Source organism: Grus americana, chromosome 1, assembly GCF_028858705.1.
Source record: "Grus americana isolate bGruAme1 chromosome 1, bGruAme1.mat, whole genome shotgun sequence".
Lineage (NCBI taxonomy): Eukaryota > Metazoa > Chordata > Aves > Gruiformes > Gruidae > Grus > Grus americana.
In genome coordinates this window covers 107,832,416-107,848,386 of record NC_072852.1, presented here as the reverse complement: position 1 = coordinate 107,848,386, position 15,971 = coordinate 107,832,416, and the positions used below count along the sequence as shown (strand labels likewise).

Sequence of the window (15,971 nt, the reverse complement as noted above, 5' to 3'; positions counted from 1 at the left end):
GAATTTCTCACTTTCCATGAGACAAGAGCTGCGTGAAGAACACTTAAAGCAGAACTGGTCCTGGTAATAATCTTGCTGAGACCTCGCTTCCCCCTGCTCTCTGCCTCTGCCCCATTGTAGCCTGAGTCCTTTCCCCCAGTGCTTCCTTTCACTCAACCCGCTAAAAGTTCTCCCCGCTTGCCTCCTGTTCTAGTTTTGTGTATTTGATCTATTGGTGCAAGACATATGACAATTAATTTTGAAGTAGTGTCAATGTTAAGGATGGTATCTGAGCTATGGATTATAAATACTCCCCTAGGTTATGGGAAGCTGTTTTTCAGAAGAATCCAAAGCAAGTACCTGCTTTGCCACCTCCACCTGTGTCATTTTAAAATAATATCACGGGTCTAGTGAGGGGCTTCATGAGTCACTTGTTATCCCCACAGTGTACCCATTCCTCATTTTATTGACAGAACCATCCACCTGAAGGAGAAATCATGGAAGAAAGAGAATACTAAATGAATAAGGAAGAGAACATAGTTTAAAAATAACCCAAAATGTCCACAAAATGAGATCTACACACTTATTTCAAAGTCCAACTGCACTCATACAGACTCAGGAATAGTTACAGATTCCTATGCTAACATGATATTCATGGTAGAGAAAAAAAAGGAAACTCATTTCCTAGGCAACTCAATTGTAACTAACATGCTAAAAAGTTACTTTCTTCCCAGTCTGTGAACACACCTAATTACTGGAGCACACCACCAGATTGAGAAGTCTTTTCACTTGAAAGAAAATGACCATCCTAAACTTCCATTAGTTTATCCCTGATAAGAACTATCTGAATTAGTAATAGGCCTAAGTTGTCATCCTCTCAAGCTTCTGTAATGGCTCCTGTGTCAGAGGCTACATCGTCATCATTAGTCTTAGCTAATAGTGCACTAATAACTTTGTGTGCTAAGACCCATGCATCACTTTTGGTACCCATTAAGATCATCTGAACTTCTGACGAAAGAACTGCTGGCTCAGCCCAGGTTTCTGATGTTTGAGACTGGAAATATTGTCTGTTTTTCTCTATTTACTCCATCAGCAATAGCAGCCTTGCAAACCATCTTTCAAAACTCCTAGACTTTCATATCTGCACTTTTTGGCAGCTCATGCCATGCAAAGGGCAAATGTTGCTACAGCAAGGTATATAAGCAGGCTCTTACAGTTTTCTTTTACATTTGTATCACAAAAGCATCCAAAAGTCCAATATCTACCAGACCTTCTAGACAAATTTAAGCAATGACACGCAAAGGTGGGGGATCATTATTTTCTTTCAAGAATACATGTACTGCCTTCACCTGTAGATGATGTCAAGGGTTACCTCCCTTTTCAAAATACGTAATACTTCGGCTGGAGCCCTGGGGGTGTCTGCTATCCTCCATGTAAACATCTTACAGGCAAGTCTTGATCTGTATTTGGTAAGACTGGAACTAGGTTTGATTTCTTAAAGTATCAACACGTATTGAGGATCAGCTGAAGTGGCCATACGAATATTGTCACTGTGGTAAGGGTTTGAGACGAGCATTGAGATATCCAGTTACAAGTCTTTGAGGGCTTTGCAAAAGAAGATTGTGATGTTGATGGGGTTCCAGATGTCAGAAGACAATTTGGGGAAGGCACCATTATCTTATCGCCCTAACTGACTCTCTTACTTCCAGGCAGAGGCACTGAGTATTGTACCAGCTGTAATTTTGATTATTCAAAGGATTAGTATGAAATTAATTTATTGCTGCAAATGTACAGCGCTGAAAAAGACTGTAGGTGGGAATATTAGGTTGGTCTGCTGCCTCTTCCCTGCTGGAAGCAGAGCCGAATCTTAAAGAATCTTGGTGCTTTACCAGCCAGTGTGTTTCTGCTTGTTCCTCAAAGCTTTTTCCCCTATCAGTGAGCATTATCTGAGTATTGCTTAGAACATTTACAAGTCAGCATCTTTCCCCTTTCCCCCTTTGAACCAGTCACAGAAATATGTTTATGGATAATAAACAATTCCAGTTTAAAATGAAGCACTCATTTTCATCACTTTAGCTTGCCTAAGTAATCTTCACAGTGAATTTCATTTGCAGTTCACTATCAGCTGAAATTAATTGCAATTAAAGATTGTCATACCTGTAATTTAAGCCCTTTAATATTTGTTGCTTCACTCTTTTCCTGTAATATATTATTTTTTCAATGGGTCTTATCCAAAGACCACATATGCCAGTAGGAGAATTTCTACCAACTTCACTGAGCTTTGAATAAAGCCTCATATGCCATGGTATGTGAGGACATTTTATCTAAGTACATGTAATTAAAAGATTACTGAAGTTTTCATTATCTGAAAATTGTTTGGATTATGTAAAATGAGTTTGGTCTCATAGTGGCGGCCTTAGGTAATTGAGGATGTTTGGAAAAAAACCAAACAACAACAACAAAAATCCCAGTGATATTAGTTGCTGTGGTTACAATTCCATTTCTGCTTGCAGTAGCAATACTGGACTAAACCTTGCTACAATATCTACTTTTAATTAAAATCACAGCAATATAATGTACGCACCCCAGGGCATGTGGCTGAGGGAGGTGCTGAGAGCAAGTCATGATAATAAAATTCCCTTAGGATCATTGAATTCAATGTGAACCACAAATTACTGTATCAGCTTAGAAAACCATGTCACTGGAAGAAAATGTTGCTAGTACTTGATATGGGAGCAGTGTACTTTTTGCTACAAATTCACATTTTCCTGTGGTAATTTTCCTCTCCTCTTCTGAGTCTTCTGCCACATTCCTTATCAAGTGACCAGAGTTCACCTAGGAGGGATGAACTCGCTGTCTCAGTCAAGCTTCTCTACATCAGCAGCTTTATCAGCTCCTGGTGACTCAGCGTAACCTTTAGTATTCAGTAATGCTACTGGGAAAGAAATGAATGCAATCCATCCCATCAGATCAGAGATTCTGCTAACTATGAAGATTGAAGAAGAGTTGAGAAACCCCTTTGAAAGAAATTGGAGTATTTGTTTCTTCTTTTTTTTTTTTCCTTCCCTAAAGCTCTTTAACACTTGAGCAGAGGCTACCTTCATATACATTTATTAATAGAATAAAAGATCCATTCAGTCATGCATAAACTGGCATCTAGAAAGAGTGCAACAGAATGCACTCTTCTCGTTTTGAATAACATAACTAGTGCTCATGCTTTTCTGTCTCCATTTTAATTCTTGCAGTAGAATACTGTTCTGTGCTGTAAAAACAGTTCTGAACATGATGTGATTAACCTTAGGGTCCCCCCATCCCCTCATCTCAAAGCCCCCTCGTACATGGCCTATGCTTTCTATTCATGTTCAACCATCTGATTTCCATATCATCCCGCTCAGCCTCACGAGCAGCTATTAGCATAACATAGCTTTAGTGTGACATTGATTGAAGCCAGCGCTTGCTGAATGCAGTATCAAAGCATAATTTGCCAGAAATCAAATCTAATTTACTGTGTACTATTTAAATTTCTAAAAAAAAAAAAAAAAAAGAAAAGTTTCAATAGAAGTATACTAGGTCTGTAGTCTTAATTGTTCTTTTTTCATATTTTTGTCTAGTCTCCTGGAGTCCAAACAATATATTTGCTTTTAGAGCCATTGTCTTTGACTTTCAAATGTCAGTTAAGCAAGAGTTTTTCCTCTCTGTTTATTCCAATCCAGTTAATGTTATATCTGAAACAGTAAAGGATAATAGTTTGATAGGCACAACACTCAGTTTGCTGCTTCATAACATTTTTTTCAACAGATTCTTCTAATGACCTTAATGTTAACTTGAATTAAGCATTACAGTACCACATAACTTTAACAGCTGAAGCATATCAAGCCTGATGTTATTTCTCTAATTGTACCTTTTCAGAATGCTTTAAAAATTTACCTACTTTGGGAGAAGCAATAATGTCTTGAATTAGGTTTTGTTCAATGTTCCGCTGAAGCTGGGCTTTGAGGAAGTCATGATCTCAGTTAACCTTTCTGCAAAATAGAAGTAATAATGTTTATCTATCTTTACAAACAGCATCTATAGATGAAGATAATGAGCTCTATTTTTAGGAAAATTGAAGAGCCCAAGTGCTTATTCTGTCAAAGAAGTCTTACTGTCCCTGAGCGGGGCTATGTTGCATTCTCTGGGGATAAAGGCAGTCTTACTGCTTTGGTAGTTATACTTGACCAAGAATTACTCCTGCAATTAACTGTTACTTTCAGTTGTGAATTTGCATTATTCAACTGGAAATTGATAGATAAAACTGATATGATGAAAACATTGTTTAAATGCTGTAAACAAAGTCATTTTTATCAGAGGCTGTCTCTAAACAGAGCTATACCTAAAGATGACAACAAACTGGAACAAAATGAGGGTTTCCTTCATTATAGAACCCCGTCTTTGGGTAGATTAAAAAAAACACGTACACGGTTTTATTTTTCCAAAATGACGTTTTTCATGTTCTTTAAAATTATGATATTAAATAGTTTGGCTGAAGGAATTAGTTTTGTGCTCTAATTAACATAGTGACCAATAAAAGTCAGCTCCTTGTGAGATCAAGTGATTATATTTAAATAAAAGCTCTGATTAATTAATTTATTTTTATAGTGAATTGTAATAATTATGGCTGCAGAGAAAAGCTAGAAAAGATATCCTTGCATAACCATACATCATTATTTACTGAAGTCTTTAGAAAGTTTAAACCAGTAGCTATGTGGCCACGGATCCTCGTCATTTGGATTATCTGGACTGAGCTACAGCCTTAATTCCTGCTTCTTTTCCTTGTCTCTTTTTGCAAAAGAAAGGATCAGTTTTCTTCTCTTAGGAAAGTGAGAGATATGCGAAGTTAGGGGTAGGTAAAAACTAGAAACTAGCTAGAAACTAGATGCTTATCTCTCATTGTTCTTTGACTACCAAATTACCTTAATTCGATCCTTGGAAAGTCTGCTACAGCAACAAGTTCAGTGCTATTTCATCTGCTCAGAGCTTTGAATTAGTGACTTACAGTACAGCCTTGTATGTGTGAGAATATTTCAGATGAACTCTTAAACTTACCTACCTTGCATTTATTCAGTTATGTGATTTGAAAGATAGTCTCATGGAAATGCCATGCCCTTCTTCCTTCTGTTGAGCTGTCTCAGAGCACCATCTACATAACATACCCCCAAGTGCACCAAGCATGCCTACGAAGTGATCTTGGGCATTGATCATGCTGAGGTATGATCTATGGGATGGTCTCCTGACACCAGGTTTTTAACGTCACGATAGAAAGATTATGGTCTTGAGGCCACCCATAACACAGCGCAGATATAGGACTCATGCATAGTTCCTGTCAAATGCAGATATAACACCTGTAGAGGTTAGAGGTCTTCTGCTCTCCCTTCTGCCTGAGCTTGCTATTGATTCTATGTTAATATCCTGGGCGATGAACTTCTATGGTTGAGCAGCAAACACTAAACTAATTCAGTGACCTTTATTAAGTGGGTGGTCAGAACTGTAGAGATACCTTAGTGTAAGGTATGCCTATAGGAACGGAGGTTTCTAATTCACAACTTGAAGGTCTTTCTCTCCCTTCCCATATGATTGAACAAACAAACACATGCGCTGATTACCACATTACTGCTTTCAGACACCTGTAGGGATTGCATACAGATATGCTAGGTAAAACAAGGTGAGGGAAAACCAAATAACTTGCTGCAGTCCAGCACGTTAGGAATAGTACAGGGTGAGTTCAGATCCTAGAGCATGTGTAGCAACATCTATGCTCTTATAGATACCTCAAAACATATGGGTATAAACGGGCAGCACCAGGGCACCTAGCCCTTCATCCCTGCTCTTTCAGAAATACCTGCTGTGGCCCTGGGAAGAGGTGGACACTTCTCTCTGCAGAGTGGCCAAAACCTGTGCTTAGGAGTGTGAGACAGAAGGAAGACTCCTCGTGTTGTCCTCACCCTCCACCTTCTAAACTGATGGTGATTCATGTTTATTAAGTGCTTTGCAGTTCTTGTTTTAAGAATGCATTAAACCAGTGCTATTCAACTGGTGCTCTTTAGACTCCTGCTGATCTGCAAAGCCTGTGGAAGTACCTCATGAAATAACTGTAAAGTGTATTTAAAAAAATCAGATCTGCATACATTTCTGTGCAGTTAGCAGATTTGCATCTGTGCTGTCAGCAGGTGTAATCGGAAGCTGGGTCTTGATTGCTCTTCGTGCCTAATTAAATAGTTTGTAATTATAATGGTGAAAATATGGTTTTCTAAAACACTTAAATTCTGTTTACCTAAAAGCTTAGTGTTCCTAAACCACCCCTCTCCACAACCACCAAACCAATAGTGGAATAGAATAAAATTAATGTGGGGGGTTTTATTACTGTTTTGTCCCCTTCTTCAGCCTGCCCCAAAAGTTAGCTAGTGTTTCGATGACAATATTTGGAGACACTGTTTACGTTTTTAAGATATGCCAAATAGTAGAAATCCAATTCCAGTGAATTCCAATGTTGAACTAAGACTGGAAGGTTTGCATGTCATGCACATAAAAGTCATTTGCTTTATCATATCATACTCAACAGCCACTGATGTCAAGTTTCTTTCTCTCAAAACCTCCAACACTGCTTCTTCTCCACTTTCCTTCTGCACATTAACACCTTTTCTCTCCCTTCTTATTCCCACTAAATATTGACTCTCTATTCTCCATCAATACCCCCAGACAAGTAAAACTACACCTCTGTCATAAATTGTTCACTTCTGACTGTGCTTCCTGGTCCACTGTGTTTGAACACTGTTAATGCCATCTACTAGCCAGTTCTGCTGCTTCTTTCTCGTTTTAGCTCCACTTTCTCCTTTTTTCTTTTCCTTGTTTCTTCTTGATCTCCTGGAATACCTATTCCTTCTTACTCACCACTCACTGCTGCCCACTAACTCTTCAAGTCTTGCTTCTTTCTTGTCTTTACACAAGCTGAAATCTGGATCTCCCAAGTTTGTGTAGTTTTAGCAACTGTTCTTATAGACCAAGTCCTTCCCACTGCATTCTTGACCACACTACACCTCAGAGAAGTGAGGGAGCTCTTGAACTTCTGTCCTGCTGCTGTCATCCAGACTTTCCTCTCCTTTCTCAATTATTTTTAAAAGTCTAGAGGGGCAGACTGCAAAAGGCAGTGTGTATATCCTAATTCATACCTTGCAATACATGATAGCTCCAGCACAAGAACAAGCTCTGTGAAGCGTAGGGGGTATGAGAGTGCTGATAGCTACCCAAAGGAAATGTAAAATACATCCAGAGCTGGCATCATAAACACTTGACTGCTGCTCCTTAGCATTTATTGTCATCAGAATTTATACTAGCATGTATGGTTGTAATGTTTCTTAATGTTTCTTTTTTTTTTTTTTTTTTTTTTTTACAACTGGGGATATCACATATTGATATTGCTGCTCTTTTTGTTGCTGTTGTTGTTTTTGTTTATATATTAGTTCTGTCTATACTAATCAATGTTTCTGGTGTTATGTCCTCTGGCATAAAACAAGTCTCCATAATGTTGTCTCTTTCCTTCAATATTCCTCATCTCCTCCTTGCAAAATATCCTAAATTGACACCATGTTTTTTCTTACATTGTAGCTCCCCCACAGTTTGTGGTGAGACCACGAGACCAGATTGTAGCCCAGGGTCGAACGGTGACTTTTCCTTGTGAAACTAAAGGAAATCCCCAGCCAGCTGTTTTCTGGCAAAAAGAAGGAAGCCAGGTAAGTTATAAGCACCCTATAAGTCTTTCGAGCCTTTCTGAATAGTTATATTGTTAAATTTTTAGAAATACTAGTTTTATTACCTTTCACAGATTCTTTTAATCTTTCACAGGAATTTGTCTTTTCAGCTATTACTATTCTCTACAGACATTTTTGTTGCTGGTTTTTGAAATATTAATATTGTGAAGAACTCAAAGGATATTTAAGTTGATGAAACTTGTGCTAGGTGCTGTATAAACATATAGAAAGCAACAGTATATATCTTAAAGACTTTTCATTCTGAAGCCCCCAACAAACAGATGGGTGAGACAAACATAGTGGATAAAAAAGGTATGACTCAATTTTTAACTAATCAGAGTCAGTAATTACAGTTCACAACCTGTCTAGACATGATCAAACAGATATATACCTAGCAAGCTGATTTGCATTGGCATATTCTCATAGTGCATACAGATACAGGTTTTGAACACGCAGATGCTTTCTTCAGTAAAATTGTTTCAGGGAATTTCTGAATCTGGTTTTGGAAATACTTCATGCCATAACATTTTTTTTTTTACTGCTGTTGCTGTACTGGCACTGTAGCAGAAGTCAGGCCTTCTCACTTCCAAGGTGCAGTTCATGTTAGTATGTTAAATTTGAACACTGTAAACTATGTGCCGTATTCTCTTTTGCACCTGAGAAAAGATTAAAAGGGACAAATGGATGCCCAAGGACAGTGCCTTCTGCAGCTCCCTGATGAAGACTGTCATGGCTACGTCTGTCTATGTATCTGTACTGCATACCCTTCCCCATTGGCTAAATTAGTCTTTTCAGAGTATGCTACTTTTCCCCATGTGGCGATATGTGAATTAACTCAAGTATCCACACAGTGCTGTGCAGTATAGTTGTGCCTTTTGTCTAATCTGGAGGCACGGTGTGTTGTACCAGCTCAGTTTAATAAGAACTGAACCGCAGATCTCCTGCTCTGCCCCACCTACTTTTGCCTCACCTTCTCACGAGGTCAGATAACTGGTCCGGAATGACAGGACCAAGGCTGACAACATTTTGTGCTCTGTTGCATTTGTGGCTTACAAAGATACAACACTATTACTTTATGAGTGTAAGCTTGGATGAGTGTAAGCTCAGTCTTCAGCATGCTTCTTTTGGCATATTAGCCGGAGAACTTTAGATCTAGCCTCCATGGATCACATCCTGGAAATGTACAGTATTCTGAGTGTCACTAAGGTGAAAATTGTTCCAAGGGGAAAGTAGAATAGCATATTGAAATTAAAGTGGGAAGTACCGATGTGCTAGGAAATGTTTCAAAACCCTTCCTTGTAGAGCATTTTAATAACATGGTAATGTTTATGTGAAGTGAGCTTATAGTGTCACACTTGAATCTAATAAAGTGGACATCCATCATGCTGTAATAAAGAGAAGAGCTTCTAATTAAAGTAGGACATCATTTGCAGGATTAAAGTCATTTAGCGTAATTGAAAAGTGTTAATACTCTATTTTATCCTCTTCCATTGGTATCACTTCAAGGGTAAAAACATTTTAAGGTGAAAATGCATCTTGTGTCTTTAATTGAATGTTATTACCTACTGATTGTACCACGTTGAAGCTGTTTAATTACAAACCTGGAAAATTAATTACCATATTGAGAACCAGATCCCTGAGGGTTAGAATGGTCTTTTTTGGCAAATAAATGCAACATAAAAATTGATACCTACATGGTTTATAATCAAACCTTGAAACATAGCTCAATGTGATTCACTACACCCTCATGTTAATCTTAATTGAGCATCAGTGAAGTACCACAGGTTAGCATTACCATCTGAATATGCAACTTGCCAGATTTCTCAATGAGACGCCATCGAATAGCTGAGTTTCCACATACTGTATATCATCGTACAAATTTGAAGGACAGTATTTTGGCCAAATTAGGCATTGTCCACTGAACACACATGACTTTTCACCTTTGCGTGCCCAGCTGTAAGTTGTTGCTTGGCTTTACAACACTTGTTATTTTTTGCTTTTATTCGGGGAACTGCAGCACCACCGTTAGTGTTCAGAGTAATGTTATGTAGTCATGTTAGCCCACTCCAGTAATTGCAGGGCATTTTTCATTGTGAATCCATTTCTGATCCTGTGTTTCTGAGCACAACCAGCTGGAAGGGAGGGGAGCTGTTCCCTCCTGAGTCATTTTTTGTGCCATCTTGTGCATAAACAGCCAGTCCTTTGTACTCGGTAGCCTTTTCCCCAGAGCCTAACAGCCACCCAGCAGTGACATGCACCAGGGCAGGGTGTGTGTAACCTTTAGACTCTCTAGATTAAATTCTTCCTTGAGATAAATTTAGTGGTATTATAGCAGGGATGATTCTGGTGCCCATGTTTACAACCCAGCATACCACCATTGTGCCCAGATGAGCAACCTGACAGCTAATGAAAACCAGTGAAATTGTAAAAAACATTTAAAACAGGGTTGTACTGTAAATTAGGACAAGTTATAATTCATAGTTATCTGGTCTTTGAAGAGAGGAGTCATGATACTGATGAGCTCCTCCAGAAGTGTAGAATATTCATTGGGATGTGATACCTCTCAAGAACAGATAAGCCCATGCTGAAGATAAAAAGAAGGGTACCTTGCCCTTTCTAATGCAGTGATGAGGATTCTGGATCTTTTTCCTCCTAATAATTAAGAGCTTGATCCTTGCTCTGTCTTTTATGTTGTGTTTCTTTTTACACTTTGCATAATGAATGATAAATGGAGTCAAGCTCAGCCTATCAAAATTCTCTATTTTCTCACAAAATTTAGTGGGGTTTTCATAATACCCTCATTCGTAGGTATCTGTTCCAAGCAGAGATTATTCTGAAAGTTTCAAGGCAATTCAGAAAACAGGGCAATTTTTCAAGACCCACTTAGGTCTGTAGCCTAAAATTGTTTCAGAATTTTCACACTTTTTTTCTTATTGGATCTGACATGTTTACTGGGTGCATATTGATTTTTGAGGAAAATTTTGCTGTGAAAAGTTTCTTGAACATTGACATTGAAAGGGGATAAGGGGAAAAACTCACCCTAGGGTGACAAGTAGCCTAGCAAGTTAATACAATTATAAGATACTTGGAGTGTCGGATCTTATTTAAAGCACATCTCTCTCCTCTTATTGCCAAAACCAGAGCTGTGAGTTTTACTTCAAAGCAGATTTTTTTAAATTGAAGTTTGTTGCTTGTCAGTTAGAAATAATTTTTCATAAACTTTAAGGTCTGCTGCAGAAGAAGCAGGTCTACAGAAAATTCATCTAATACCTTACTCTATACTTTTAGATTTTCTTTTTAGCCCATATAGACAAGCTTAAAAGTTAGTAGGGAGTCATCATTAGAAAGCACAGCAGAGCTATACAGAGCTGCAGTAATGACTGGAAGCTTATCACAGCGTGGTAACAGTGTGTTGGGATATTCCTGATACAAACAATTGTATTTTTCTGAGAGGCTTGTTGGGTTGACATAAAAGCCAGAGTGGAATTACTCTTGTTTAATTATTGTTTAATCTGTTCCCCTTTCTGTTTCATTGGGCAATGCTGCTGACCTTTCTGTTCACATTGCCTCCCTTTTCCTGTTCTTTTCTATTCACATCAAGAGCTGTGCCAGACGGTATAACTTTTTCCTTGAAAACACAGCCCTCACCACTAAAAGCTAGTCCGTCCTTTTCTGTATTATTGATTCATTCAGTCCTTCATCATATGCAATGACTGCTACATCCATTCCAGTTATTCTTATGGACATCTCTCTTTTCTCCAATCCAGCCCAAAGGCAAAAGCTAATCTCCCTGTTTTGTGCTAACCGATGTCTTATCCTACATGAAATTATTTTTTCTCTCTGATGATTTCCACATCTGATTTATATCCTTTCCCTTCACCCTCAAGGCTCCATGCTGCTTTTTCCTTTGGTATATCTCAGTTTTTATTTCCTTTTACTTCTCCTTTAAGATCTTATGCTCTGCCAGCTTCTCCTACTTTATGACCTGTTCGTATCTTCCTCACAGCTTTCCTTCTGTGCCACACTCTTACTTTCTCCTTTGCCCAGTACATATTCACAGCCAAACAATAGTGCTATCCTCCCTCAAGTCTCCAGGATGCAATTCTTTCTGCTAGTTTTCTAATGTTTACTGCAGTTTTATGCCCTTCTGGTTTGACAGCCATTAAGTATATTATTACAATTAAATTCAGAATGAAGATGAATGTGTCACAAGTACGAAACACTCAAGTGCGATTGCTGGAAAATTTCTCCTCGCCTAGATCCCCAGCCAGAGCACACCACTGTGTGCTGTCAAAGGGCTGTTTCTAATTTAAACTGCAAGTTGCCTAAGGCAGGGAAAGCTAGCTCTATGTGTTCATAAAGTCATAACCACACTTACTTTTTCTTCTAGTTTATATACAATACTTTTATGGAAAAATCATTGTCTCTCTAGCTGAGGCAAAAGTGGTGCTTTTGTGTTTTGAATTGATGTGAGGTGAATTGTCTTTGCAGAATCTACTCTTCCCAAACCAGCCTCTACAACCCAACAGCAGGTATTCAGTGTCACCAACCGGAGACCTCACTATTGCCAACATTCAGCGGTCTGATGCAGGCTACTACATTTGTCAAGCACTGACGGTTGCTGGAAGCATTTTAGCAAAGGCTCAGCTGGAGGTTACTGATGGTGAGCTATAGAAATTCCTATTGTTTTTTCCTGTCAAAAGTATTTTGAAAGTAATGTCAAGGCAGGCATATGAGATTACAAAATTCATACAACTAAACAGACACATTTCTGCAGAAAATACAATGAAAAATGGTCTCTGTGCAATTCTGTATGGTATCAAAAAGACATTGAGGTCTAGTTTGCCTTTTTCTTGCTTTCTGGAGGTTCCTTAATAATGCAAGCAAGGTACAAACCAGCTTAGAATAGGGTTGGTGAGAAAGCAAGCTTCCGGTTCACTAAACCTAAGACAGGACTGCAAAAACTATTGTGAAGAATGAATAGGTTGGTGATTAAAGCAGTGAACTAGTGTGCAGAAAAAACAGGCTCAAGTCCCACCTCAATCCAAGCCTTCAGTATTATCTTAGGCAGCTAGTTTGGGGATGTGCCCTTAGCTCAATTAAATTAACACAGTTGCCTTGAACTTACTGGAGCACTGTTGGTTTAGAACAGGTAGAACATGTAGCACTTTAGTCCCTGTGGCAATAAGGCACCAAGATATTTCCTTACCTCAGAACTGTGTTCTAAGAACATCTCAGTATGGTTAGATGTTAAAAGAGACATGTAAATATGTAGGTAGGTTTTTCAGGAAAAGAAAAGAAAAGCAAAGCAGTACATGATATGTCTTGATGCTTTCCATTTCAAAATTTTGGGTTTGAAAGTTATCCTGCCTTGAAGCTTACCTTACTCCATTTACAAACATGAATCCTTTTCATATGTCGGGAATCCTGTTGATATCCCTCTTCATCCCATTGTGGATAGAAGGCAGTTTGCATCCTTTAGTGTCAGTGAAGAAAACAACAGAATTCCTCTTATATTTCTCTCCTCTAGGAGACTGTGGCATTCCCCGGCATCATTATTCCTTATCTTAACTGACTCATTAAATATCTCCTGACAGACTTTGATGAATTTTTGCCATTAAAACTGTTGTTATATGCAGAGGTCTACTTTTACTGTTCCCTTAGAGACCTGCCTGCACCATGAAAGTTTGAAAAGATGTCTAATTCTGAATAATCTGGCTTTTCACAAGAGCATATTCATCACAAGTGACAGGTGGAGAAGTTTAGGCTCATGTTACAGAGGTTTGAGCATTAATTTGATGCCTTTTCTTTGTTTTCCAAAAGCTGTCTATATTTTTATGACAAGGGGTGATAATTTCTGCCTTATCTTTGCATCTTTACAAGCACATTGCTTTTCTGTAAAGTAGTTGCTGGAGACTAAAGGCTAACCTTCACTCTGCAGTCTCTTCAAGCCCTTTCTCTCATGGTCTATGACAAAATGATGCATTTTCATTCAATTCAAATTTAAATGTAGATTAAAAGGTCATTTAAAATTAATGGAAAGGCAGTATTTTTTAATATCTGTCCATAGTGCTGCCTGACTTAGTGCCGTGACTGTGATTGGAATAAATAGGACACACAAACATTGGCTAAGAGGACATTGAGCTGTTAATGGTTGCACCTGCTGATGCTGTACAGATTTACTGCAACAGGGGCCGAGAGGATCAAATCAGGTTCAAGGATTTTAGTGATGAGAAATTCTTCCTTTTGACAGACAAGGCCTGTGGTCCATCTTTATCTATTTCTTGCCGGGGGGGGGGGGGGGGGTGTAAAAATAATAAATCCTAATGACCTCTTTGGAATTTTTGTTAGTTTATTTAACAAGTCAACAGAAAGCTCACAAAGGTGTCCCTGCTAAAATACAAACGCAACTACAATTAATTCTAATTAAAGGCGGTGTGCATTCCACATTGCTAGTGAAAGCATTAGCTGGTGGCTCTGCTGCTCAAGGAATGCAAGGCCTGCGTTCTTCAAACGCTTTCCAGATCCCACTGTCAGCAGGATCATTATGAAATAATACGAGGTTGCTTTATAGAAATACCATTTCATCCATGAGTCAAAGGGCAGGTGAGGTCAGGAGAAAAGTGCCAGAACAATATTGTGGAACTGAGATTATATAAATAAATGTACCATTAGATCACAGATATTTCTTTAATTGCTTTCAGTTAGGAAGTTAACCATAAATGTCTAAATAATCTGTTTTGGTTGATGCTGAGCAGAAGTTATGGAAGCTAATGATTTTTATCAGTAGGGAAATCTAATTTAATGGTTTTAAAAATATAATAAAAGATAAACACTGTGCATGCTAGCTATATACTTAAGCATTAGTGTTCTAGTATTTGGCTGGTGATTTCAGTTTTACTTCATAGCCCAGAATTTTTCTGTTTGGTTAATGATTTAATAATAGTGGCGAGCCATCTTTTTCATTTTGAACACATTTTTGTTTGATCCAGAGTAATTTAGATCCAATTGAAGTTCCAATACAGAATGAAAACATATGTCATGTGCAGAAAAACAAGTGCTTAATTATACCATATATAGCAGTGTTTCAGTTGTTACATTTTTGCACTTACAAGTCTTTACTGGAAATATTTTTAACTCGAGTGTTCACATGAGAAGAGATTACTAGCTGTGATGAAATGTGCTGAGTTGAGTGATAATTTTGCTGATTATGGACTGTGCTAAGAACCTTCAGTGTATTTGAAATTCAAATCTTGTATTTTCTTGAAAGGCTATCATATAATCCACCGTCTAACGCACATCTGGAAAAGCAAAATAATTTTAAAAATTGAGACAATCTTAGCAACCCTTTCAAACTTAAGAGATGAATATGCAGCTCACAATCTTAAAATGACAGATCATGCAAATAAACCAAATGCTTCCATCTTAGTCTGTGCTCAAGATAAAAAGAATATTTTACAATTAGTAATTTATTCCATAAATTTATTGATCATGCACAGAGTATTTTTGAGAAGATCTCAGTTTCTCCTATTCTAGTCATCATTTATATTTATTAACAAAAATTTTGACCACTGCATGCTCAACTGTAGGATCAGCTTGCCAATGCTAGTTTACCCAGCAGTTGCAGGTTAGGATGAGTATTGGAATGGAGAAGCAAGCTTAACCTCCCCCAGTGGATGGCAACATAAGAATGAAATGGTTTAGAATATTCAGTTAATTAAAAAGATCACATTTCTGGGCATTTGAATGAAAGCAAAAGGCTGGACCTGTAAGGAGAATTCAGAACAGATGTAAAAAATAAAAATTAAAAAAAAGAGAGCGAAGGACTTGGCAGCATACCTCAACAGCTCCCTCTCCACTGATTTGAAAGAGATACTTAAGGCATTTTTCCCAGACTCCTCTGCAATTTTTTTACTATGGGTCTATTGAATATTCTGGGATATGTCTCTCTCAAATCCTTCTGGAAGAATTTAATATCACTCACAGTTTACTCATCTGCAAATCTGGCCACCATGATTCCTGTCCCTGATGAAATGTATATTACATGTTTTATAGCAAGTGTGACAGTTTCAAACAGGAGAGATTCAGAAGAACTTCATAGCCTCCTGTGAAGCTCTTCTGCAAAAAGTCAGAGGAAAGATTGGTCTCTGCTTTTCCACTTCTCAAGAGAGCACCCCACCCTATCTTACTGGTGTTCATCATGAGAAT

At 38.1% G+C, this 15,971-nt stretch overlaps 1 protein-coding gene across 17 annotated transcripts in view; it reads left to right on the top strand.

Moving 5' to 3' along the window:
* ROBO2 (roundabout guidance receptor 2) overlaps window positions 1-15,971 on the top strand; it is a 485,452-nt gene that overhangs the window by 367,688 nt on the left and 101,793 nt on the right. For all 17 annotated transcript variants that reach the window (XM_054847356.1, XM_054847298.1, XM_054847318.1 and 14 more), the window contains 2 exons: window positions 7,621-7,745; window positions 12,255-12,426. In XM_054847356.1, the coding sequence (XP_054703331.1) occupies window positions 7,621-7,745; window positions 12,255-12,426 (297 nt within the window). The remainder of the gene's footprint in view (window positions 1-7,620; window positions 7,746-12,254; window positions 12,427-15,971) is intronic.